This window comes from Buteo buteo, chromosome 11, assembly GCF_964188355.1.
Source record: "Buteo buteo chromosome 11, bButBut1.hap1.1, whole genome shotgun sequence".
Lineage (NCBI taxonomy): Eukaryota > Metazoa > Chordata > Aves > Accipitriformes > Accipitridae > Buteo > Buteo buteo.
In genome coordinates, this window is record NC_134181.1 from 11,293,943 (window position 1) to 11,320,778 (window position 26,836).

A 26,836-nucleotide genomic window follows, 5' to 3' on the forward strand; every position below is an offset into this window, starting at 1 on the left:
TAAACAGCATATGGTGACCATGATGTGCCAGGGACTGTCTTTGTAATGTAGAAGGGGAAGCGAAAGAACGTATTGAATGGGGGCTCCTATAAGCTTACTGATGTCTGTAGGACAGAAAACCCACCTTGTTTCCTTTTTGGAGCCATTCTTCCAAGAGTTGTGTGCCAATCTGATTTAGGTTTTTCAAGTATTTTCTGAACAAACAAAACAACTAACTTAAAAAGAGCCAAGAATGAGACTTAACTGTAAGAAGCAGAAATGTTAAGAAATCAAGAAACAAGAGGCTAAATGATTCAGCAACTTCTCCCTTCTGAACTCTATCATCTCTCCCTAATGACTGAAATGCACCAGGCCTTAATTATATTCCATGATATTTGCAGTAATAGAAGGAGTGTTAGCAGTCTTCCACATTTTATTTACAAATGTTAACGTCTTATTTCCTGTACACTGGACTGTGTTCTGACAATGTGTTTATCCTGCAAGCTGAAGGTATTAGCATTTAGGGCTTAATTTTATTGCCACTCAATCCAGAGATAACCGCATTGCCGGTTTTGTTTTGTTTTATTTAATGGGCTGGTTGTACGAATTAGGGCCATATACTACCCTCAATCCACAGAGGAGCCTGTGGTAATTACAGGGAAAGGTTTACACCACTGTTCATAGATAGTAACTAATCTACAAGCAGATTTTACACGGGAATAAAATGTGCCAAGAGCTGGTAGATCTGTGGCTATTTTTGCCCTTTCTTTGGCAAGTGGTGCATAAAGTCACTTGATTGGCACTTGCACAATTGCTGGGAGTGCGCAAGATGGCCAACAGTTGCAAACATAATTATTTTAAAGTCTGGGTGTTATACATCATAATTAGGCTTAAGAACTGAAAGTCAGTTGAGATGAATGAGGGCAATTCATGCTCTCAAGAGCTGAGAAAGTGATTTTGTGTTTAGATTTTGCATTTGTAATATTTTTTTTCCCACAAGCGTTAAGATTTAGATACTCTTCTCCCTGTCTCCCACTCTTACCCCTCCCACAGGAGGACTGGCAATATATGAAACAGCTGTATGATATCTGTGTCTCACCTTAAATAGGTGAGATATAGCTAGCACATGAAGTGTCACGATGCACTTCTTAGTGCTGATTTTTTCTTCATCAAAAGCAGCTATGAATGAATCTAGTCCCCCACAGTTACCCTGTCCCCTACAGTTGTTCGGCTCAGCGTGTCTTCAGTAAGAGATAGACCAAAAAAGCAACCTTTACTGGATAGCAATTATGTATATTTTAATTAGATATTGAAACAATTAAATTTTATGTGTGTCTAAAGATTGGTAAGTGTTGAGAATATTTTAATTATTATAAGTTTCTGATTAAATGAAAGTCACAATCATACAGGTTAGAAAAGAAAGAGCCACCCACTATGTAAAACTGAGGTAGTTTTGAACTAATATCAAGGATTACCACAGGAGAAAATTCAGATGGGAATCAAATATGATTCAAGGAAAATGTGAATCCTGCAAGTTGGGCTGTAGGGCTTCTCCCAAAGTTGGTTTGATGTTTCTTGACTCCCAGTGAGAGAGAATATAGGGATGTACAGCATGATGGGCAAGTCCTTTAAAAAAAAAAAAAAAACAACAAAAAACAACCCATGCTAATATTGAAAGATGAGAAGGGAAAAGCACCACAATGCTTGAAAAATAACAATAAAAAAAAATTGGCAGGATTAGTATTTCAAAGGGAGCAGCACTTGATTAAACATTTGGAAAGCATGGGAGGAGTAACATTCCAAGCAAAATGAAAATATATGTGTATGATGGAAACAGGATAAATAGAATATTCCACTTTTAATTACCACAGCAAGAATGCAGCCCAAACTTAGAGTTCTTAATCAGGTAAAATTGTCATTGCTTTTAAGTCCAAGTAAGGCAGTGAATTGTGGTAGGTATGAGATGTTTGTGGATAAAGATGTTGGCAAGATCTATAGCTGCAGTGAAGAGCAGGTCCATGAACAAAGTAAGTGAAAAGACCTGGAGCCTGCACCACCAAGCAAATCATGAGTGTGTTGCAAGAAGTCAGAGGATACAAGGCATCCGTTTTTATCACATACCAAGCAAGGAGTGAGGGATACAGAAAGATCTTTGAAAGGTGAAAAGTCTTCACAGAACAGAGAGCTGTTTCTCTGCACAAGAAAAGCTTGAGATTTTCTTTCTCACATTAATGCAGCGATTATTCAGAGATCTGCATGGATAAATTGGTTAAGAAGCTAAAATTAGTTGCAGTCTGGCTTCTTCCCGAGAATGACCTGTTGAGGACTGGGCAGTTGAACACCCATCTCCCTTGAGCAGGTAAATGTCATAGCCCATAGCTGCCTTACACTTAATCTGCATTATATATTTCCATTGGGGCAGATGTCCCTTCTTCCCAAATTGTTTCTCACTGAAATGCCTCATAGCCTGCTTTTTGCCCCTGCTCTCACGCAGTTTGTGGGGGGAACGCTCTCTTAGAGGAAGGAATAGGTGGTCAGGTTGGTAATAGATGCCGGGTTCTCTCAGCTGGAAGTTTTTGGTGTGATGCTGTTTTACAAAGCAGGTTTTCAATTATAATAGCACTTGCATATGTGACTTAGCTTAACATAATAAAGGCAAAGAGCAGGTACAGATAAAGCATTCTGCTCGTAATGGCAGCCCATTTCTTTGGGTTGAAATAACATCATGTAATTATAAACTAAAGTGATCACATCTAAAGAAAAAATTTCCACTGTATCCACGTCTTAGTATGATTTACCTTCCTCTTATTATTTTTTAATATAAAAATTACTGCATGCTGTCTTTGAAATGTTGCAATTGTGTTGGTATTTGAAGTACTTGTAAATACTTGTGCAAATCAGTTTTTCTGATGTTTGTCTGCAGGGCGAGGTGTGTGTTTATGTGCCCAGGGGAAATGAGATGCATTTGCATCCAAGAGGGTGTAGCAAGCAAACGCGTGCCAAAACAGAGTCTGTAGGAACAGTTGCACTAAAATAGTACGGGATAAAAATGTTTGCAAATGAAAATAACTAGCTTCCGAAGAAATAATGGTATCTAATCCTCCCAGTAAACGTTGCTGATCTGAAGGCCTAAATGATAGCTTTTGGTGATGAATCTTTCTAATTCTCCTGGTAAATGTTGCTGATCTGAAGGCCTAAATGATAGCTTTTGGTGATGAATCTTTCTAAAGACACTTGTAAAGCCACCACACTGTGCATATGAAGATACGCAATCTTTTGGTAGATAAAATTATATTTCATATAGTATTGTTAATCTTTGAGGTGCTGACAAATAGTTATTACTTACTTTTCTGTACTTCAGGGGAATACTGATTTAGGGATGTTTCGGCTCTCATTTAAATCAGTGAAATCATTACTATTAGCCTCAGTAGGTGCTGAATTAAACCCTGAATTACGTGGGACAGCTAATCATGCATAATATTATACCTGTTTTTCATGTACAAAGTGCCTCTCAGCCAAAGATCTAATAGCACTTTATGCAAGTAAACATCATTGCTGCAGAATATCTCCAGAATATTTCTTATGATCCAAGACCTCTTACTCATAACAGCAGACTAATATATACCTTATCTTCCCACTCCTCTTCAGCGCATGGAGATTGGAGAGACAAAATTCCTGGTATTTTTGTACTCCATAGATAGCTTGGCTTTGAATTGTTACTGCATGATTCCCACTTTCAGACTTTGGCTTGAAGTGCAAGTCTGCCACAAGGATGTGCCATGTAGCCTGGGAAGAAAACCAGCAGATCTTTTATCATTATTGCCTTGTCTGTCTGGGTCACAGAGAAGCAATAGCCGCAGTTCAAGACTATGTTCAAAGGAGAGATGTCAGGACTGAATTGTTTTCTGGTGAAGGAAGGCTGGATAAAATATTAAATGCAATCTTCTGTTTGCCCTTATCTTTGTGTTTCCTGACAAGAATATCGTACTGTATTTCCATGGTTCTAGAATTCAAAGCTGAAGGTATACAGATTCGTGAAAAACTGATTTAATTGTTCAACAGTAGAAATCATTATTATTTAAAAAGTGTAGGTTTTCTATTACATGTGCTTTCTTATGTGAAAGCACTTCTATCTTGAGGAAGGAACAGCACATTTTTGAGAGTTACTCAGTTTAATTTTCATACACCTGCTGCTGTAATTATTATAATTTAATGCACAAAGACATTTTTACTTTCTGAGCAGTAGGGGAGTTTGTCCATGAAAATTTCAGAAGAGGTGTGTCTGTCTCTCTCAGGCCTCGTTCCCAGTAGCCTTTAAACTTTTCGGGAAATACTGACCAAATCTGGGGGGGTGGGGGCAGCAGAAGGGGGACAAAAGTAGGAAGGAGCTTGAGATTTTAAGTCCCTACAACTTCCATGTGAACCATTGGCTTGGGTACAGGAAAGAGAGACGTGCTGGTCTCGCCAGCAAAGAAGAGGCGGCAGCGTGAGCTCAGCAAGCTTTGGGGTAAGTTTGGCTGGGGGTCCCATGTCTACTGGGTGGCTGATGAGCAGAGGCAGCCTGGTGGGGTCCGCCACCCCGTGGGATGATGCTTGCCGAGCTGGTAAGTGAGGATGGGAGGAGAGCCAACCGTGGAGTAGTTCTGCGACCGTTTTGAAAAAGGTGAAGGTTTGGGAAGCGGGGGGAGTTTGTGAGAGGTGGGGGGTAGAAGAGCGGACTGACAATATTTGTGGAGGAGGTGAGAGGTGATGAACGCTTTGTAGAGGAGCCGGGTTTGTTGTGGTAAGCAGTACCAGAGAAATGTGACACATCTGTCAGAAATGAGGTTTCATTAGCTTCTCTGTGCACATGGGACTATTTGTTTTAATTTCTACCCTATCACGGTGAGAGCGTGTTTCTTTAGCAGATTGTTGTGTATTTACCTAGTGATCTACCGAGTCTTTGGTCAGTATTTTATTTTGAACCAGTTTTATTCCGCTTTTCCAACAGCACGAGTTTTCTCATAGAGGACAATCACGAAAATCATGAGATGGGTGGCCCAAATCTTGTGTCACATCTGACATAAATTCAGAATTGCTTCAAAATGTGCATACTGAACCAATAATTACTCTGATTCTTCTTCTTAAGCCGTAATTTCAAGCTAGGTATCTTCCAACAGTTGAATTAAGCTTGACAGTCCAACCCTGTTATTTAAAATACTGTAAGCTATATATACATCAGCTGTGCATATCTGAAGTGCATTGAAGTCCATTAAAGTAGATGGACTCTTGACTGTTTCAGTGGGTCTTGGGTTACAGGTTAACAGAGAGCACGGCACCATGGTGTTTTTGCAAATTCCTGCATTTGATTTTCTCTTCAGCCCCAGCTGGGAGTGGGTGTTGTATGGGGGTCTCAGGAAAGCCCTGTTGTAGCCCACCTCTCTGTAGCCCCACGAGGAACAGGTGAAGCACAAAATAATTGGTTTGCTCTCTGCTGTCTTTCTTGCTGTCCTGTGGGATTTGCAGCTGCCAAGTTCAAGGCAGTCACCGGTTGCCTTGGTGTGTTACAAGAAAGTAGGATTGAAGCAGCAAGGGAGAAGAGGCAGTGGGGAAAAGGAGAGGACAAGATGGAAGGGGATGAGAAGTCACTATAGTTCATGTATGTAAGCAATCTCAAAATGAAATGGCAGAAAGAGTTCATATATAAGTAAAGTGTTTTTTTCTGGTCTGGAACATCTTAAATTTCCCTTAAATTATAAATAGAAGTTCACTGATACAAAAACTAGTACTGGTGTATATTTGAGGGGTGCGATTTGGTAATAGCTTGGGTGTGGCAGGCCAGGAAATAAAGGATGTAAACAATTTACAACCATTTATTTTTTTATTAGAGCTGTTATCTTTGTAACTCTTATTAGTTGCCATAGATACAGACAACACAGGGCTTGTTTGGGTTAATGAAAAGTCTGTCACGCTGATGATAAATGGTGACTTTTCTTGAGAAAAATCTGCATTACTTCAATTCTACTATTCTTGGCAATTAATTTTAACTATGCTTGCATTCATGTATATAATTAAAAAATTGTGGCATTTAGTAGTCTACATTTTTTATATAGCATCTGCAGAATAATTTTGAGTACAATGCAGTACCAAACAAATTGGTCTTTAATTTAAATTAGAGATCATATTGACAGATACAAATTACTGTTGTCAGTTTACAGATGTGCTTCTGTACTTTTTCTAAAATCATTCTTAGGATTTTTTTCCACCTTGTAAAACAATTACAGAACACTATCAGGTAACTGATCGGCTCACAAGTGTGGTTCTGAATGTGCACAGCTTAATGTCATGTTATGGTGTTGCATTAAGTATATGCTCTTCCTACATAAAAGTTCAGTATTTCAAGTGATAAATGCAATGAATGACTTACCACATCTTAATTCCAGCTACTCTGTCCAAAGAGAAAGCAGTTATTTGCTGTAAATGTACCTCAATTGATTCAAGAAATGGTTTTATATGAAGAAAAAATTTTTAAAATCAAGTAGCTTTTCTATTAATATTTGATAAACGTGTGCAGGATGGTTCTAGTCCAGTAGGCTATGGACAGTATTTTTTAATGAGTTTAAGGTGGCCACATTTCTTACAAGTGTGTTTGTCACTGTTCAGGAAGTGTAGTCAGGATGAATCTGAAATAAATATTACTTGGGGCAGGGGGGAGAGATGCACCATGTGGGGAACCGAGAAGAAAGAAAAACATTTTTGAATCAGCTTGATTTAAAATAAATACATAGACAGGGGTTTCTTGGAGGGTTGGAAATGGTGGCAACAGCCCTGGCAAAGTGGATGTATGGTCAGAGTGCAGGCAAGAGGCAGCTTAAGGTAGGTCATCGTTCCAGACCTGTGGAAAGAGTACGAGTTTAAATGACACTATTTCTTTTAGGAATGCAAAGCGTTTTGGCGTAAAGGCTGAATTCAGAGCACTGCTAAATAAATGGATTGTGCACTGGGGATGTGTCTGGCTTCAGCATGGATGAGCAACCCTTGCAGCTGCAGCACATGCTTTTCCTATGAGCAGTGAGGTTAGGTGGTAAATCAATTAATCTATTAACAAAAACTACTCCATACTGGAGAACAGAATCCCTCAGATCAAATGCTCATGGTGCTCAAATGTTATGGGCTTCTCCCTCTCTTGCCTGCAAGCTTAGCCACATTCATTTCACTACATTAAGCCTTTTCTGTTTGTGGTTACAAGAGAATAGGATTTGCCCCACTACTGTAATTTAATGATCAGGTATAGGAGAAATAACTTGAATGGTATAGTTCTGCAAGGAGTCTGACTGCTGGTACACAGAGGGAAAAGCAACAGAGAAAACAGTGGCACGTCTTACTCGCAATATACCATATATGTTTCCCCTACAATCTTTCAGTAGTAAAATTGTGCTTAACTGTATTTTTAATGGCCAGAATCAAGATCCTAGAATAAGTATTTCCTGGGGAAAGAAAGGTAGGTTATTAAGAGCAGCAGTAAGTAAATTTGGGATTTTAAAAGTATTGAAAACTTTGCCAGATGTCTTACAGGTTTGAAAAAGAATTTAAATCTTTTTTAGAGATTAAAACCTGTTTTTCTAAGTTAGACCAGTTTATTTTGCCAGAAATCAATTGGAATTAATAAAATTAATAAAAACATTTTTTTCATCCTAAGGGTGAAAAAAGGGTTGAATTTGTGGATGTGTTTCAGTTTTAAACTCAACAAGACTGCAGAGAGTCTGTAATTACGTCCTTTCAATTTCTACATATTCAGATCATAGTGTTCTCGGGCCCAGTTTGTGAATTTTCTATCTACGCAGAAAGCTAGGATGAGGTATTCAGTAATTCAGTACCTTTGAACCAATTTAAACAAACAGACAAAAAATTTAACATAGCTTTAGAAAATTGTATACTAATGTTTGTCTTTATCATCTCACAATGTCTGAGTCTTTGTGATTTTTCTTTTTAATTTTTCCACCTCTCAGCTGAGCTGGTTGTGTACTCGAGCAAGATTGTTCAGTATCTCACCACACTAAGCCTTTCTCTTCAGTAGACCCAGAGGAGAGAACTGGGGTCCCCATGGGACTTGCAGCTGCGGAGGTTATTGCAGCAGCAACATCCTTACACACCACTCACCTTTTTCCAGTCCTAGAGTAGGATGGTGCACACATTTGAGATAGTAAAGATGGCTTTATCTGCTGCGAATAGTTTTGTCCTTAAAAGGCCTCTGAAATTAAACTGGTCAAATACGTCTACGGTTAACATGACCGTAGCAGGAGAATTAGTCAGACGTGTTTGTCCCGAGTTGTAAATGAACAAGGTCTAGCCTCACATGTGTTTTCACTTGAGTTTCTTTACTCAGGTTAACTTGGTGAGACTCAGAAGAATAGAAAATAAAAGAAAAAAAAAAAGTAATACTTTCACAATTAGGCTCATAATAATCCATTTAAGATGTTTAAAATAATCCAGCAGTTAGTAGTTGTAAACCTGAGAGTACGAGGAAACTCTTTCCTGTTGCAGGACTTCTGACTTTTCTGTGTTTTCTTTGTAGGGTCTCGGTATGTCTGGTGGAAGTCAGGCTGGCTTGGGGACTCCTTCATCCAGGCAGTATGCACGACAGAAAATAACGCGCGTAAACCTCAGGGACTTCATCTTCTACATGGAACAGGAAAGAGAAACGAGCCATTCTCTCCTGCTCTATCGAGCTCTGCTTAAATAAAGCCAAGAATTGTACTGATTTCTCCATACAGAAGCTCAACTTGCATTGAAAAGCTGTCATTTTAATGTGCCTTCTATTTTTTTCAGAAGTCAATGTTTCAGTAATTTTGTTTTGTAAAATTGTCAGACACATGCAATAAATTCCCTTTATGTAAAAAAAAAAAATCACAAAAAACAGAAAAAAAATGTGCAAAAGGTTTCAAAATGTTAAATCCACAGACACAACCAACATCAAAGTCTTGCTCCATTTGGCCATTTTAGATAAGGCTGAAGTAGATGGCGTGGAAGTTACACAAATGGAAAGACTGCTGCAATGGCTCACGTAAACTATCTCACGGCAAGGAGGATTGGGACAGGTTCACAGGATTGGGACCTAACCATGGTGTTAACCTGTACGTTCACTTACGGTGCTGGTTTTGTTTTCTTCTTTGTTTTACTAGCACTGTTTCCACTGACTAACCGTTGTGATACCTGTTGTTATTTTAGATTAGTTATATTGCAATTTTTTGCACAGCTAAGAGAATCGCCACTCCACACTCTCACAAATTTTATATATTTAGGATTTCTGCTTTTACTGCACAGCTCATTTCCCGAGCCATTTGCTGAACCAAATCCTAAGTGTATGAAATCTGTGCGTTTGGGTCCCAGCTGAGTTACCTTGACTAGCTTCCAGTTGTTTTCTAAATCTCTTCAACCTTTTGCACATTTGTAGCAACTGGTTAGTAACATGAATCAAAGTTGGGGTTTATTTTCTAAAAGATATCTTAATTTATTTATTGCAAAGAGTATGGTTTAATGGTGGTTTTAAAAGAGAGTATTGTTCAGTAAAGATTTTAGAGTATTCTATATGGATTTTTAAAGTCGCTGTAAAGGAATTTGGGGGGGCCGGTTCCGCTCTTAGGAGAACGACGGGAGCAGGGGCGAGCGAGCCCTGGCAGCCCGGTGCCAGTGCCGCCGGGCGGTCAGGGCAGCGCCGCAGGGACTGGCCATGCCTTTGCCTTGGACGATTGGACCCGGGGACTCCAGTCCGGAGAGGCTCATGAACAAGCGCATGACTTCAAGCATAATGAGTAGGTTTAAGTACTTAAAGGTGGGATGAATGCTTTTCAAATGCTTTGCTGAATTGGAATTTAAGGGGCCCACACCAAAGCCAAGCGAAGTTAGTGTGAGTCTTTTAAATGGGTATTGGATAGGAATATTAAGCGGGAAGGTGGGCTCAAGTTGTACTTCAAACATAACAGTATTATCAGTAACCATGGAAGGGAGACATTTGCTTATTTATCTTTTCAATTTTTACTATGTTACGCTTGCCACTTTTTTGAGGCAATATTTTTTTTTGATGGGGAAACCATAGCGAAAGCACAAATAGAACTATTTGTCCAATAGTTTTAAAAACAAAAGTTTTAATTATTTTTTAAGGTTTATGAAAAGCAGAAGAAAATTTATACTGCTGCTATTTAGCCAAAAGATTATTCATAAGGTATTTAAGGCCAGGAAGTGTAAAATTATGTTTTAAATGTATTGATAATTTGTACATATTGTTTATAAAGGCCTTGTGTTTATTAGAATTACGTTATTTTGATGATTTCTGTACATACTCGTAAATACCCCCAATTTGTGTGAAAACATACTCCCTTATTTGTACTTATTTTGTAAAGAAATAAAACAATTTACTAAAGTAACACATCGAGCGACATACAGTATTAATTTATCAAACATGAATTTCACATTGTCTTGTAGTTCTTAAGCACTGTTCAGAAACATTTTGCATTAAAATATTAACAGAATACCCACAAAGAAATATTAAAACCAAATACTTCAATGTTTTGTTGTGCTGATTCTTATCCTTTGTCAAACATCTAATAAAATTGTCAACAAACCTCGATGCTATTAATACAGTGAATGAATGCACTCAGCAGTTGCTTTCTCAAAAGCGATTAGTCCAATAAGCACAACATAACATTCTCGCTTTCTTTCCGAGACTTGGGAGCACAGTGGTGTAACAGGGTTGTACAGAAAGTGCTAGTGAAGACTCACGTTCTTCAAGCCACAGTTTCAGTGCTCAGCAACAGACAGTCAGAACAATTTCGTTCAGTCGAATTAGGCGAAAAACCAGGCTACGTTTGCTTTTTGGCCTTCGTAAGAAAAACATTTGCTGGCTGCGCACCACAGCTTTACCAGAGTTTCTATGGTATTTTAAAACCTGCTTTAGCAATGCTGAGCAATGTTCTTAATTAAGTTACGTTGCTATGGTTTAAGGCCAGAAGTAAAAATTCAAATCAGTTTTTGCTGATATTGCTGCCTAAAAATATAGGGAAATAAGTAAAAAAGATATAAATGAAACTGTAATAAACTTTAAATAAGTGACCTGAAGTTACTAACTAAAAGAACATGTCCTAGCTTAGCTTTATTTTTTTTTTTTTAAAGGCATACTTCTTCTAACAAAGTGATTGTTACCACATGTCTTCCTTGCCTTAGTGCTATTTTGCAGTCAATGCTGTGATGTCATGGCTCAAACTTTCCATCTCAAGTTCACATTTAACTCGGCCGGCGCAGCCTGGAACCCTTTACGATGCCACCTTAGCAAGCTGCCCTAAGTACTGGAGCTGCTTTATTGAGCTATAAAAAAAAATACGGTAAACACCAAACTGAGGAAAGCCAACCCAACCAACCACAAATACTTCCAATGTTCTACACGGATCTAAAAGCCTCACCCCGCCTCCGAGCTTGCGCGCGCTGCCTGCCCGTGCCTTCGGCGGGAGCTGGCCCTGCTCCGCTCTCGGCGGGTGCTCGGCGCCTGGTCCCGCTCGCAGACGGCCCCGCTGACCTCAGGGGAGGCTTGGCCTGAGTACCAGTGGCAGAACTGGGCCCCTGTGTTTAAATGTAAACGTCGAGGTGCTCGCCTTCCTCCCCCGGCTGAGAGGTAACGAAGGGAGAGGATGCTCGGCCGCTGCTAGTGCTGACTCTCCCCGCTCGGGAGGGCGGGACGAAAGCATATATTGGATAAAAACAAGAGGCGGAAGGGGTTATTTAAGGAGACTTTGAACTTAAAGTGAACTCAATGTATGAAAGTAATAAATAAAACACTTTTTTTTTTTTTTCTTTTTGTAAGACATGGCTACATCAAGCTGAATGGAGCAAAAGGCCAGAGGAGATGCAATCAAAAATTCTCACCTCTTTCAAACAACGTGGGAGATACAGTGAGTGTTCCACCCTACTTGCTTATTTTTGATCATTTACTTTACAGAAATGTTTATGGCATGAAGTACTGTATAAGAAATGTGCATACACAAATACATGACAATTATACGTTAAGTTCTTTACAATATTAAATGTATAATATACAATTCTACAGATATCTTACATACAAAGGTGAATGTTGTGCCATATATTCAAATACGGCAACGCCTAGCAACTTTAGAATGTTGTACAAGTATAAAAACACAAAATAAAATAACTTTACAACTCTTTTAAAGTAGACAGATCTGCTCAACTGTTCTGCTAAGTTAGCAGGCCAACACGTATCGGCTAAGATTTCCAGAAGAGATTTCCAAGTTGGGTAACCAAGGTGAGAAAACCTGCAGAGGTCTGATTTTCCACAGACAGGTGTCCAGCCCTTTTCCAAAAATTAGACCCCTGCCTAGATTGTACCTTGGGTAGTCAGTACAGCTCATCGCTTTTGAAAATATTAGTCTTAAACGTGTTTTTTTTTTATTTGCCTGATTGTTTGGCATTAAAGAATTGTTGACCACTTAATACTCTGTCCCTTGTTCTATACGGCTGTATTTATGCATCTAAAAAGAGTTTAATAAAAATTCAGCATCTACAACAGTATTCTATAAATTAATGTGGGAGAAACTAAATTGTGATTAACACATGAATTAGTTTTTGAGGACCCAATCACGCTAAACAGCAATAAACAGGATTTAGCAGAATGCTATTTATAACCTTGCACCTGCAAACATGGTGCTGTCTCCTGAGTTAGGAAGCCCTGCAAGTCGGAGTCGATACCGATTCACGGAAGGAGCAGTAACCTCCTGCAGACAGTGGGCTTCGTTAAAGAGAAAATTACACAGAGGGCAGCTACAGAATCGGTATTTTAATAATAGTTTAAAATAATAGAGGAAAAACAATCTAAACAAAAGGTGGCCTGCTTTCATCAGACAATGGCAGTAGAGGGTTTTAATATCTTTTTGCAAAAATTCCAGACCCATAAAGAGTAGGCTTGTCCAAAATTCTTAACGTTTCCTCCTAAATGTGGACTTATAACATTGTTAGTAAACGAGTAACAAGGGGTGGCAGAGCTTGCTTGGCAGAACCACGCTTCTTTGATGATGCAAAACTTAACAGTTTCTGAGTCAAAACGAGACTGGCTTTAAGAGAACTACAGCTCCATGTTAGGTATGACCCTTGTGTGATGGTGGATGACATTTTATTTTGTGCTTCCAGATCCCTACTTCTGCAAATATTGCCGTAATCGGCCTTGTCAAATTTTTCGTTGCTTTTTTGTTTCATTTGTGTGGGTTTTTTTAGAACTGAGCACCAGTTGACTATAAGTCAGTCCTTTTCTGATTCCGGATTCTGTCCACAGAGAGATATTTCAGTTGGAAATGTTGTATAAAAATAAGCCATTTGCTAGCATGAATGAGTACAATCACAGAAGTGTTAATGTAATGTATGGAGGTGTAAAGCACGTCTGATATGAAGGAGGTGCGGCAGTCAGGGAAGATACTCAGTGCAGTTTTTAGTGTACCATCTTCCTCTCGGAGGCGCCCACTTCCACGCGTCACAGCATCGGGTATCGTTGGAAAGGCTGTCGGAACCGTTTCTCCTGCTGATCTATTCACATTGCTTTAACTGGTCTTTCTGCAGAAGTCCAATCCAGGGTCAGGGGTTTATGAAGCTTTGCCTTTTTCACCACCACAGCTGTTCAGCCCAAAGTACATTCCCAGCAGGCCTGGTATGCTGAGCATGCTCAGGAATTTCATCGTGAAAAATGGACAACTGGTTTTTCAAATGCATTTCATGGCTGGCTATGTGACAGGTAGTTTCAGAATACCACTAATTGGCAACATAAAGTCAAAATCTGTTTGCTAATACTGTTTTGCAAATCCTTAGTGTTTCACATAAGGGACTATTAAACACTTCTACGGTTACAAAGGAGTACAGGTAGGGTCTAGTCCAGGGGCTCCTGTTTTATTCTGATTGTTGGGGTAGGTTGTGGTCGTCTGTCTTCGCGACACAGCACGTATTCACTGAACTGAGAGGAATCCACCCCACCACCGCACGAAGCTGCCACGTTAAATCCCTTCTGAAATAACCTTTCGAGCACCTGCAATGTGGGGAAAAAAATCTGATTAATATTCAGCAAATTTTAGTGATAAAAGCATTCAGGAGCACCGGATCTAAATGATGGATTTAGTCTTTCAAGTCCTTGTTGAATGAATATCATTCAGCTATAATTCTATAACTTATTCTTAAATTACTACACTGTGATTAAAGTCTCGCTCTCAGCAAACCTCTGCAGAAAACAAAAATTTATCAAACAAATAAGCACTCTGCAGAGCAGCTTTAGTACATTATATAGTAGAATGCTGGACTGTGGTGATATTGATGCTATCTCTTACTGCTTATAGAAAGCAACATCGGGTTTAAGCCATAATAAAAAGTGCCCATTATTCATTAGTAATATGAACAGTCTTACAGAAAGGGGCTGAAAACATTTCTCAGGTCTTCCTTGGCAGATGAAAATGTATTAGGAGTCTGAATGACACTTCCACCAGATCTTCACAGAAATCGCAGCTGTGATTTTCCCTCACTGGAAGGGAGTGCTGCTTTTAGCAAAGCCATGGCAGAGACGGGATGCGGAGCCAAGACGCGGACAATAGGGAAATGTTCTGGCCCAAGAAAGAGGTTAATTTGTATTGCCCAAATATGTATTTTCTCTTTCTCCTTCTAAAGAAAAGTTGGTGCGATTTAGATGCATGAATATAAGGAGCCCAGAGGCAACTTTAATTTCTGAGACTGTCACACAGCACATTACCCTAGGATATACTGATCTTGGCAATACGATCGGGGCCGTGTTTTCACATGCGTGAGCGTGTTGATATACAGTTTCCCAGCAGAGCAGGACGCACGCAGACTTTTCTCAGCGTTAGGTGAGCGTGGATGCCAGATCCACCTTCGGTGGATCTGCAATGCAAGATCCACCGGAGGAGATGCTGTGCTGCCTCCCTCCCACTGGTGACTGTCCTGAGTCCAGGGCAGCAGCCTGCAAAAATGGTTCCTGTGGTTTTCTCTACTGAGAAATGCCATCAAGGGGAGCAGCCTGTACTGTTCTGTAACAGACTCACCCAAGGTAGCGTATCCTTTGATACAGCCAGCACATGGGCCTACTGCGCTGGGAAGTGAACCTGATGATTTACTAAACCTGATGAACTTGGTAACACCAGCATCCCCATCTGACAGCCGTCTGCCACCCACGACAGGGACTAAGCTATTTAAAAACTTGCTCACTCAGCCTAGAGAAGTGTCTAAGCAATACATCCTGCAGACGGAGTCAACTCGTACACTTTCACAGGTTTATGTTATAGAAAGAATTTTATTTCTTTTTTTGGTTTTACTAGCCCTGCGAGCACTTCAGCAGTTACACCTACTGCAGTAGTACTTAAAAGTCTTACGTCTCAAGGCCTAAGCTGACTATGTTAAAGATCCGCGCACCAGACTGCTGCCCTCGCACACAGACCCATGTGAGGCCACCATGTGCTTCTTAGCGCACCATTTCTTTTGCCTGAACGTTGGCTTTGCCTTCTCCAGAAACATCAGTTTGGAGCCTTTATTAAGGGTAACTGATTTCAAAAGAATAACTGTATCCAAGGTGGTATCATAGCGCAATGCAAACCATGACAGTGGCATTTGCTGGTTTTAATTCGTGGGAACCCTCCTTTGAGGTCGCCTGTGTTGCCCATCTGCTTTTCAATCCACGGTTTGGGGTTTTAGTGGTAGCTAAAACCTTGTACTTGCTACCCTGGCTGCTAAGGACAGGCAGAGGAAAGGAGCTGCTCTAGCACTGCTTTGCCTAAGCCATGCCGAATCTGCTGAAAATCAACTTGCCTGAGGTGCTCTGCCTGACCTTGGGACACGGGGACCTACGGTCTCAGAAGGTCACATCTGCCAAATCTCACTGACTTTTGTCCTGATTTGTATACACTTTATACTGTAAGAAAGTTGTAGAACTGAAAGATCAAAAAAGCACTCCAGCATATGGAAGAAAAATGAACCTGGAGAGATTAAAAGAAGGGGCAGGACAGTGGGTTATCAAAATACATTTAAAAGAGAGAGAGAAAGCTTGCAGCTCTCTTATTTGTCTGGGCTGTATGCAGCCCGTAGGACAGAAATGGGGTACAGACACTAACACTTGTTCCTGCTTGAAGAAGGCGGCAGGAGTTCGAGAGGGAAGGAGGAATAAGACATCATCAGACTGCTGTTTCACAGGCTGGAGTGTATTTTGACTGTATTGTGTATCCCTGTTTCTAGACCTGCCAAGATGAAGATGAGAAGCAACCCAGCCACAGGAAAGCAGGCTTCTTCCATTTAACTGGATAGCGAAACAGAGGATTGACAGGTAAGATTTCAGAGAGAGACGTGACTTCAAAATCCTTGCTAAAAACTTTTAAAATCAATTTGCTTGTAAGACAAAACAAGCACGGCGGTGCCCTTGGCTTGCCTCGGTCCAAAGCTATGGAAGGCTGCGTGTTAACATAAGACTTTTCTTTACCAAGCCAGCTCTCTGCAAACACACAATCCAGGTAGACATTACACCTTAGAGCACCACACGCAGAACAAAGCGATTCATTTTTGCTACCTACGTGCTCGAAGGACGAGACTGCAGGCTATAATCTAGTGTTAAAAATCTTGGTATCATCAATTTTCTCAGCAAGAAACAAAACAGGCCAAATCCTGTAAACAACGCAGAGAATGTTTAAATATTGCAGAGTTTTAAGTGTAACTTGGATGAGGTTGAGCTTAGGTCTAACGGAGAAAGGCTCCTAAAGGCTGCTTCCATGTGTGCTGAGCACCGGTTTGTATGCACTGGTGTGTGCACAAGACTAAACAGCATGTTGAACGTGAAGAGATTTAAATGCCATTTAGTGAATTTGGCTTTACGCGCATTACTTTTTCTGCAGGTAAAATACAGACAGAGGGAAACCAGTAAGCATCTCTGAATCACATCAGAGCTACTTTCCTGTAAATCTCCAAAGAGAATCTGCCAAAAAGAAAGTATCAGCTGTGATTCTCCTACGTATAGGGAGACACACACACAATATTAAATAGAAGGTTTGTGCTGGGATTTAATATACTCTGTCTTCCAGTATTCTGAGCACATCTGATTTTGTTGGAAGGTTTTCTAAATAGAAACACGATACTTTCACTTATTGCATTTCATTTAAATTCTGCCGAATAATAACAAATACATTCTTAATTATGAAGACTCAATGTTCAACATATACAAGCATCACAGAATTTTCTCTAAGGTAAGCTCATGTATCTCACCAGAACCTGTTGCGAGGAGTTGAAAAAACAGTGTCAGTCTTAGGAAAACTCTATACCTGTACGTAATTACAAATGGGGGTTAAATTAAGAGCTACTGTATTTTTTTGGCTACCACTACCTACTGTTGACATTCTTTGTTTTATATACACATAACGTTGACATTCTTTGTTTTATATGCACAGTTCTTGACACAAAACATTTAATGAAAATATTTTCCAAAGATCCAAAGAATTTATAAATACTGCAATTATGCTACCAAATATATTAAGTAGGGCATAGGGAGACAAAAGTGATGTATCTCAGCAGGCAGACTTACTGCGTCACTCTGAGATTCTTTGGAAATCATTCTGCTCTTCCAACCACTACCCCTCCTAACACATCTCCCTTAAGTCTGTGCATTTGCTTCACTGTACTTCCAACTTCTGATTTAATATTGTTTTGCCAAAAAATCTTGGAAGGGGAAGGGCAGCGCCTATGCACTGACCAGAGTCCATGAGAGCCAAAGATAATTAGCTGCTGATTTCATCAGCCTTTGGTCTCAGAAATGCATCATTTTCCAGAAAGTGTTTGAGAAGACTTTCTGTTAATTATATAGTAAAATGATGTAATTTAGTAAAATGATGTAATTTAATAATATTATTTATACTGTAGACTCTTTGACACAATTTTTTTTTCGCAACACAAACTTGCGAAGAGACTCTTTGATTCTGTCTGAATTTTGACAGAATTCAAAACACATTCAAATAATAACAATAATTAGCATTCAGCTTTTACTACAAGCACACGTTTCCTACCAGTACACCACTTTGGATAAAACAGAGCCAACTGCTAAGCCACGTGGGCATTCAGCGCTTTGACGGCTGCTTGCAGTGCCGAGCCCGTCAGTGGCTTGCAGTGACCCTTTGTTGTTTCAGTTATTCTAATTTTTGCATGCATCTAACTGTATCACATGGACAGTGTGGCTGAGGCACGAACACGCTTCCCTATCCACTTACCTTAGCTAAACTGTAGCTGCTCCCTTCTCCACCCAGTGCAGTGATGAATTCAGCACTGTTCCCACTGCCAGCAAACGGATCTGCCTCCAACCCACCTCCAGCCTTCTATTTTTGGGGCAGTCCACTCCAAACCTTGCCAAACGTGAAATTGCTAAGGACTGTGCAAAATTAACTACAGGCATCGGACTGTTAAAGTTCAACCAAATGAACCACTTGGGAGTCTTGAACCAAAAATCACCAAAAATAGCTGGGTTTAGAATGGTTTCAGACAAAAGCGTCTATTAGTGCACGGTGCACCAGGCAATGCTGCCCCAAGGCGGGAAGCGTCAGTGTCAAATGCAGGTTGTTAAAACGACTCCATCCACCTTTACATATTCTGGTAACTGCAGGTCTCCCGAAAACATTGTCAACTGGCAGCTTGGGAGATGGAGGGCACCTCAGCTTGCTGTGTAGTAACAACACAGGTAAGCAAGGGCTCCGGGTTCTCGCCCTCCCCTGCTATTAAGCCTCCCTCCCCAACCTGTCTGGCCAGCCTGTCCAATGGGCCAGCTCTTCTGTGGGTATCTTCCCACAGGGAAGTTTATCAAGACCACTAAAGCATTTCCCACAGCCCAGTTCTGCAGTTCCCAGTTCCCACAGCCACAGCCCATCTGCAGGGGACAGTAACTTTGGAAATATTCCCCTATAGGTTGATTTTACTTTCCATAATACAAGTATTTGCAGCATATTTTAAAGGCATACGTGCAAAAGCCAAGAGCTCTGTTTTGCCCTTTTTAATTAAGGCCCAAGTTAACAGCATCATCAACACTGGTCCTTCTCCACAGCCCAAGGACAGCTACAACACCAAAGCTCTGGCCACAGTGGCAGTGATCCCTTGTGAAATGGCATTTCTTGCCCATAAGGCTGCTGCCTAAACACAAGCCACATATTTATTTCCGCTACCATCCACCTATCTGTCCAGTTACCTTCTTTTGTTTCATATGTTTAATTTTAAACCTAATGTCAAAACTCTGAGAATAAAATGAAATACATTTTGTTTAAAATACTCTGGGCAATTTTTATAGAACATCCTTTTGAAAAAAAAAAAAGTGCAGAGATCAATTTTTTTAAGTCCATCCCGCAGGCACCATCATTTAATTATGAGTGAGACATAAATTATGCATTTACACATTGTTGCATTTTCTATAAAATGGTGTGGAGATTTTTTTTTGTAGTTTTTGGAACTCTCTCTTTCTTCCTGGGGGCACTTTGGAGGAAAAAAAAACTGCTGCAGGCTATACATTGATGAAAAAATTAGCATTTATCAGTATAACACCATTATGAGACCAGCATGGCACTAACATACACAAAATCTAAATCTATTTTTCTGCTTAGACTTAGGAAAACCTGAAAGACTGTGATCTCACCAGGCAGAAAATGTCTCCTTGCAGTATAAGCACTGAAGGTAATTGGGCAGAAGCAAATAATTTGCATATAATTGAACAAGAAATAATAAAAAAACACCCCAGCAAACAGATGAGCCAGCACCAAAAGGCCATTACCTGCACTGAATTCAACCGGCAGTATCCATTCAAAGGAAACCTAATAACGTGGGTAGGGTCCTGGTTCCAGCCTGCGTTTACGGAGTTACACATGACGTCCCCAGTCTCCGGGAAGATCTCTTCTATTAAAGCTTTCTCCCCGCTCAATGCAATTCTTTCCCCCAGATCTGGAGTCACTCTTACAACCAAGCAGTCACAAGGCTGGAAATGTTTCCTTTGTTCTTTCTCTTGTTTCCATCGCTCAAGTTCCTTAATCATTGGCTGCAGCTGGTAATACTTTGCTTCTTCATATAAAAGATTAAAGTCCTGGGAAAAAAAAAAAAAAGAGAAGGAGAGAGAGAAACTAGAAATGCTTGTAGTTCTCTTTTAAAAATGAGTATTGTTCCTGTTTGACCTACTTAGGCTTATGTATTGTCAGCAAGAGTGCAAAGGCAACAGGTATCCACATACTTTGTCTTCGTCTTACACCTACACAGAAAACCACACCGTGTTAGTGTTGAATCTATTTGAGCTGACTGTGAAGTTCCCATTGCACTGAATTATTCTTTCATTTATTATCCCACAAGCTCAGTGCCAGAAGGCTTTACTTTTGGATTAAGAAATCAAAATAACTGGTTGCAATAAGCAAAGCCTGCTGATGTAAGAGGAGATGTCCTGAGCCCTAATCTTCACTCTGGGCCTCAGATATTCACTTCTGATCTTAACAACAGAAGATCTCGGCCTTCGCTGTCACCTCTCGCACACATGTTACGAGATGGAGATGTCAGTTCAGCTTCACTTCTCACCTGTCTTCGCTGAGTCTGAAATTCAGCTCCAGCAGCTCAGCTGCTCCCTGCGTTTCATGATTATTCATGTATTTAAAGTGTACTTTGGAGCCTGGTAAATTATACGGAGGTAGTGACCACCCCACTGGCTGGGAGCTCAGCTGTGCACTCCAACAACTTAAAAAAAAGGGTTCTTCCCAGACATTTGTCCATCACCTCACTTGGGCTTTGGGCAATTCAAATTCCCCATCTGATCCAATTCCCAGTTCATTGATTGAGATGTCTTCTGCGCATCCTCACTAATAACTTTTCATCAGATTTCCAACAGATCTTCCCACCTCAGCTTAAACACATGAGAGTATGTTGAGACAAAGGGCGTCAGCAGCCCCCCAGACCTGAGGAGGCAGCAGTGCCCACCAGACCAAGCCAGAGAAGAAAGAGAGGGTGAAGCACCCGGCGGGCAGTTTGCTTACACTGGCCCCACTGCCTCCTTCAGCCTCCTGAAGGGAAGAGGAGCAACAAGAGCACAGCACCAGCTCCTCTCTGCAAAGACGTTTGCTTTCCTGGCTCTTACACTGTTTACGGATGGAAACGCTGCACCACAGGTATGCTACGTGACTTTTGTGGAGTATGCTGTAGGTCAAACCTGGGCATAAAGGCCAGTTCTCCACCACTGCGATGAAATGAAATGAAAAATCACAAGAGTGAAATGACTGGAATCATTTGGACTGGAAAGAAGGGCATGACAAGAAGTAATCGAGAAATGGGCACCAAAATTACATGAAAAATAACGGCAGCGCTGCTTGCTGCTCCAGGACTCAGGGAAAAGGGGGAATCAAAGGCCAAGGAACGTGCAGCACAAAAAGGTGCGACTCTTCATAGCAGCTCAGAATTAACCTGTAAAATCTGCTGCTGCAGGATATTATTGAACCAAAGCAGTTAGCTCTGTTCAAATTTGGCACCACAGACCCACCACGGGTAGTGGAGAGGTGCTCCTTCACCCCAGGGCTGCCTACAGCCTGGAGATGTATGAATATTCACAGTGACACCGGCAAGGTTATCACGTTACAAAAGGGACATCCGATCCTTTACAGCTCTTTGATGTCTGTTAAGGCTGGGACAATACGCACACCACTAAGGGAGAAAAAAAGGACTGGAGAAGGCGCAGAGAGGAAAGAGTGATAAGAGGAAGCGGGAAGAAATGAGGGCAACAAACACACTCACGGGAAGTAGCTGGAAGATGAAAAACAACAGGAAGATTAAAGAAGAAATCATATAGAAAGCATGCTGCAAATAACTGGAGTTGGGAACAGGCCAGATGAAGAGGCGTGGAGACTGGCAGTGTTACCTGGTCTTGGGTAAGACAGCATCAGCCCCAAAGCCTCATCCCCTGATGGGAGGTATTTTTCCCCCCTCCCCAAAATCAGCACTCTCTGCTGAACCATAACTGCTTTTCTCTGTCCACCGGTGAAGCTCCCTGGTTACTGAGCATGGGATTGGTTTAAACCTACAGGGATTAGTGGCCTAAATTAAAAAACAACCCCTGCCCCAAACTTTCTGCAATCTTCTTCGTGCGGGACACTGGAGCAACACAGTCCGCCACCTAACTGTGTTCATTACAGAGGTGTGTGCAGGGGCCCGTCAAATGTTCACTGGGCATCTGCTGGTCCCATGTATCTCTTTTTTGAGCAAAGGAAAACATGCAATGCTGAGGAAAAATGTAATGCTGTAAAGTGAACAGGAGCATCCAGTGCTTACCGAAGGCAATGGAAAGTCTCCTGCTGTTTTCAGTAGGTCCTGAAAAACTAGTTTTAGAATATCTGTGTTCACGGTCACTATAAAATAACGTATTACTTGTAAGGTCAATCAAGTGAATATGTGCTAAGAAAACTCAACAGTAAAACCTAGAAGAGGTGGTACAGCAATATAAAACCCAGTCCTCCATTTCTGAAAGTAGGGAGAGGTACAGTCCTTCCGAGGCTGGATGCAAAGCCCATTACATTCATGAGAGCCTTTTCGACTGACTTCACTGGGCTTTGGACCAGGCCAACGGTATCCCGAATCACAGGAGTTCAAAGGTCCACCACCCCTGGGCCAAAACGGTAATGCTATAAAGCAAACAGAACCAGGATCGCGTGGTCTGCGGGACGAGGTGTGCACCTGCTCGTAACTGCCTGGGTTTTGGTGTTTGGGTTAGTTTCTAAAATAAGACTCTCATCTCCGTGTCCACTCCATACTTGGGTTGAGCACAAATATGCTGGAAAGGGTTCCGCACCTGGAAGAGGGGGTTTGTAACAGAAGCCGGGAATCTGAGGTGTGCTGGTGCGAAGAGGCAACATGCATGTGTGGCGTTCATTAGGGAGTCTGGGCACCTATTATCGGGCAGTGGCAGTAAAGGGAATTTGTTGTGCTGTAACAAGTATGGGGGGTAAAAAAGTGCCTTCTGCTAAGCAAGAGAAAATTCATTGCTGTCCACTAGTGACAGCGCTGGGAAGGGACACCTTCCATGACGCCCCATTCCACATACTGCATGCTGCCCCGGACCAGCCACCACCAGCACAGCCTGCCCCACCGCCCTGTAAAGGGGCATCTGGCATTTCTGCACTGAGTGACTTGGACACCGCTAAGGAATCTGAGAATGTATTTAGGGAGGGAAGAGGATTTTGCAAAACCAGAAACAAAGACTGAATGGCTCACAGTGTGGGGGTCCAGTTCTCTAAGCCTGTGCTTGGGCAGGGTAAGGGACTCAACACACCGCTAAGTACACAATCTTCTCGTTCAGGTTTTATGCACCGTTTGGAGTATTGTGCATCTGTGACTGGACTGGAAGTGATGCCCAGCTCTGGATTGTCTACACAGGATGCCCAGGTAATGCTGACATTGGTATTTCCACCCTTGCACTGTAGATATAAAATCCTACCCTGATGATTTGCAAAAGTTTAACATGAAAATGAAGTAGAAGAATTCAACCCACAAGGGACCTCACCAAGGAGGTGCCACAGGAGCTGCAAGAAAACATTTCCATGCTGCTCGTTTTGATAAGTTACCAAAGGCAGATGCAGACACGAATCTTCCTAGACCTATGCGGAAGAGGCACATTTCACTGGAACAGGCACAGGAGTAGCTACAGGGTGTTAACTGCCTATCACAGTGGCCAAGTACACGCAGTTTCATTGAAACTCAGCCTCAGAGCCGCCTGGTACAGCTTCTGTCCCAGGCGTAAGCTGATAAATGGATACAGATACTTCACCCTCTCTCATGGAGGCTCCAGCCCTGGCATCAGCACAGCGTTGCTGAGCAGCAGGCAGCATCCCGCAGCAGATTTTGTGCAGCGTCTGGGAGTTCCTTGTCCTGCAGGACTTGTGATGTAACTCCCATTTCTTCTAAGGATTATCTCCCTACCTTCCCAGCTTCTTAACAGCAGTGTCCCTTGTGGCAGCACAGCCCAGAGTCAAGCACTATGTATGGTAACTAAAGGAGCTGCTTGTGTTTAGCCAAGGAAAATGACTTTACTCAGAAGGTGATTCCTGCCAGCCAAGGTCCTTGCTCATATATAAGCAGGGTATTCCTTGCTAAACTGAAAGGGGAGATGGACAGCCCAGCCTCTGTTTTTGCTGTAAAGTATCACAAAAAGCCTTCATGAGCTACCATGAGCCTTCAACTTCTTGTGGCTGTTGTAGGAACTAGTGGGGAAGTCCTGTCAGGTCACCTGGAAAAGGGAGCAGATAGCCAGGTGGGATGCACACAGCCTTTCTCCATCCACAACTTCTGGACAACACTTAGATCTTGTGGGAAAGGTAAACAGATCTTTCAAAGATGCAGCTTTTTGCCTTTCACAAAATAATTTTCTGCTCATTATTTGGTAGAAAAGCTTTTTTTCTGGTGGATTTCACGTTGGCTAAATTCTGCAGTCACCTCTGACAAGGGTGACATCTTCCTGGGGACAAGATGGGAAGTGTGACCGCAACGCCAGTTGTGCTACTGTTTTGACATGAGTGCCAGTGGGTCAGTAAAGATCTGCTAACTACAGGCAGAGACAGCCAACAGAAACTGCAAAACCAGGTCTCCTGTGAACCTGATGCTGTTCTCTCAGTACTAAAGAGGCCCTTTATTTTTGTACCTAGCATTGACTCCTGAACAGGCTGAAATGGCTCTTTATGCCCATTTTTCACTTTTTATTCTTTGTTACGTGAAACAACAAACTGTCATTCTGACTCAATGTTTGCTTTATGTTTTAGCGCTGTGAAGATCTGACTCCTGGCTAAGAGAGAAAGTTGCTCACTTCTACAATGACAACTGTGCCATTTGCTAAGGTCAGTCTGAGAGCATTTAAAAATCAGATTAAAGCAAACTAATTTTAAAATTATATTAATAAATTAGCATGTCAGCCTTGTGGTTCTGGTGCTACAGGTGATCGCTATAATCCATATGAAACTCAGACGTCCTGTGCATTTGTGCTTCTTCCCTCCTTAAGATGGAGTAACAATACACATATTGCCCATGTCTATTTTTGTTTGACGATCTCGAAGCAGGGAGTGAGTCTCAAATAAGTAGGTACAACGGGTCCTGGTTTTGCATGAAGTCATGTATTGGCAGTGATGGGGACAGATGCTGCCCATAACTGCCCTGGAGAAACACCTCTGATGGCAGGGGGAGATCAAGGCAGAGAATATTTGGACTGAAGAGGAGGGGCAGCTCCTGTGCCAGCCACCCTCTAACCCAGCAGTGTGGCAGACTGGGGGGTTCTGGCTGCACGCTCGACTCGAGGACATTTGTTGCTCAAGGTGTCGTGGACCCACGTGCGGGGCTCTGAACCGGCGCAGGAAGAGGGAGCTGTGAGCAGCTCCGGGCTGCTCGCCATCACCTCGCTCAGCACAGGCTGGCTGCAAAGGAGAACCGAGCCAAACAACTCACGGTAATTTCTCAGCATACTTCATGTGGCTTAAAATCCCCCAAACCCAGGAAAATTACATGAACTATTAGAGTGTTGCTTTCAGCAGGGAGACCTGTCAGATACTAAACACTTTCAAGTTCTGGCTTATTAGTAGTTGGAAGTGTAATTAATATTCACTGTAAACACACCAGTCAGACTTGATAATAAAGAATCACTAGCCTAGGAACACATACCCCACTTTCTCTGCATTTCAGTGTTAACTTAGTCTGAAAACAACACTTAAATAGCAAACACAATAACGCTGGTGCGGTACTAACATTCCAAACTTTCCAAAATAACCATCTGAGCAGCAATTCAAGTTGAAAAGCAACTTGGCTAAACCTTGAGGCTAATAAACTGCTTGATTAAATTAAGGGGTAAAAACTAATAAATATTCAAAACACTTGATAATGCTTTGTTTGACATAAAGAACATTTAATGCAAGTCTCACTGGAAAACCTGTCAGGTTTTATACCTTAAATAGAGTTTTGCATTTAGAAACACCAAGTGATTCCATTTGCTGCCTTTGATTATTGTCTTCTGTCACTTTAATCATGCTGGTAAAATTACACGATTTCTGTGAAGTCAAATCCGTTTACAATGCAGTTTTAATATAGCTTTGCAGCGCATTCTTCTATGCATTTTTATTTAGTTACTCCCTACCTAGCAATACTTTGCTTTGTTCTTGAGCCCTCATTAGCCTGGGGTTTGCTCTAAAGCTCTCCCAGGGAGGAACTAAATAAAATACAGTTAACCCTATGCAAAGAGATGGTCTGGAACAACGGACTGAGCCTGGGCACAGCGCCGGCTCTCCCGAGTCTCTCCCAGCCCTGCCAGCGGCTCGCTGCGCAGACAAGTCCTTGGCATTCACCAGCACTCTAACCTCCAGGCTCTTACCAAATCCTGCTGGTTTTGTTTCACAGCACCTCTGAAATCTGGATGCTGGTTGAGGCCATGATCAGCTCAAACTACATCTCTTCTACCGTCTCTTCTCACGCCTTCCTGTCCCACTAGATTGTCCAAAATGCTGCCGCTAAAGCATCTCTCTGGCATTTCACCTGTACCGCTTCTCCATCCACCTCCCTTTACTTGATCCACCTTACAATCCACAGGACTGGTCTGGTCTTTAGCTTTACTCCTACCTGAGAGTTTTCTCTCATTTCTCTGTAATGAGCTTTTCTTGCATCCAGTGCTCTGGCTCTCACTCTGCTTCACCGCACCCCAACCTGCACGCCAGCCTCCCCAGCCTGCCCACTGCTTCCCAGAAAGACCAGTGCTCAGGACAGCCTTTCTGGGCTGGAGCTCCAAACCTGCCCATGAATGCCAAAACTTTTCCCTGCCTTGGAACTA

General features: G+C 41.7%; 2 protein-coding genes across 7 annotated transcripts in view; one reads left to right on the forward strand and one right to left on the reverse strand.

Annotated features, from left to right (window-relative positions):
• The window catches only part of LOC142036655 (transcription initiation factor TFIID subunit 4-like), a 150,837-nt gene extending 140,817 nt beyond the window's left edge, over nucleotides 1-10,020 (forward strand). For both annotated transcript variants that reach the window (XM_075040053.1, XM_075040054.1), the window contains exon 15: nucleotides 8,534-10,020. In XM_075040053.1, the coding sequence (XP_074896154.1) occupies nucleotides 8,534-8,701 (168 nt within the window). In that variant the 3' untranslated portion in view covers nucleotides 8,702-10,020. The remainder of the gene's footprint in view (nucleotides 1-8,533) is intronic.
• KCTD15 (potassium channel tetramerization domain containing 15) overlaps nucleotides 8,509-26,836 on the reverse strand; it is a 47,706-nt gene continuing 29,378 nt past the window's right edge. For 2 of the 5 annotated variants that reach the window (XM_075040056.1, XM_075040058.1), the window contains exons 4-5: nucleotides 19,790-20,095; nucleotides 10,454-14,032 (exon numbers count right to left, since the gene is read on the reverse strand). In XM_075040056.1, coding sequence (XP_074896157.1) covers nucleotides 13,877-14,032; nucleotides 19,790-20,095 — 462 coding nt within the window. In that variant the 3' untranslated portion in view covers nucleotides 10,454-13,876. Of the gene's footprint in view, nucleotides 8,638-10,019; nucleotides 14,033-19,789; nucleotides 20,096-26,836 lie in introns of those variants that run through there. The other 3 variants (XR_012652183.1, XM_075040055.1, XM_075040059.1) reach the window with 3 other exon arrangements.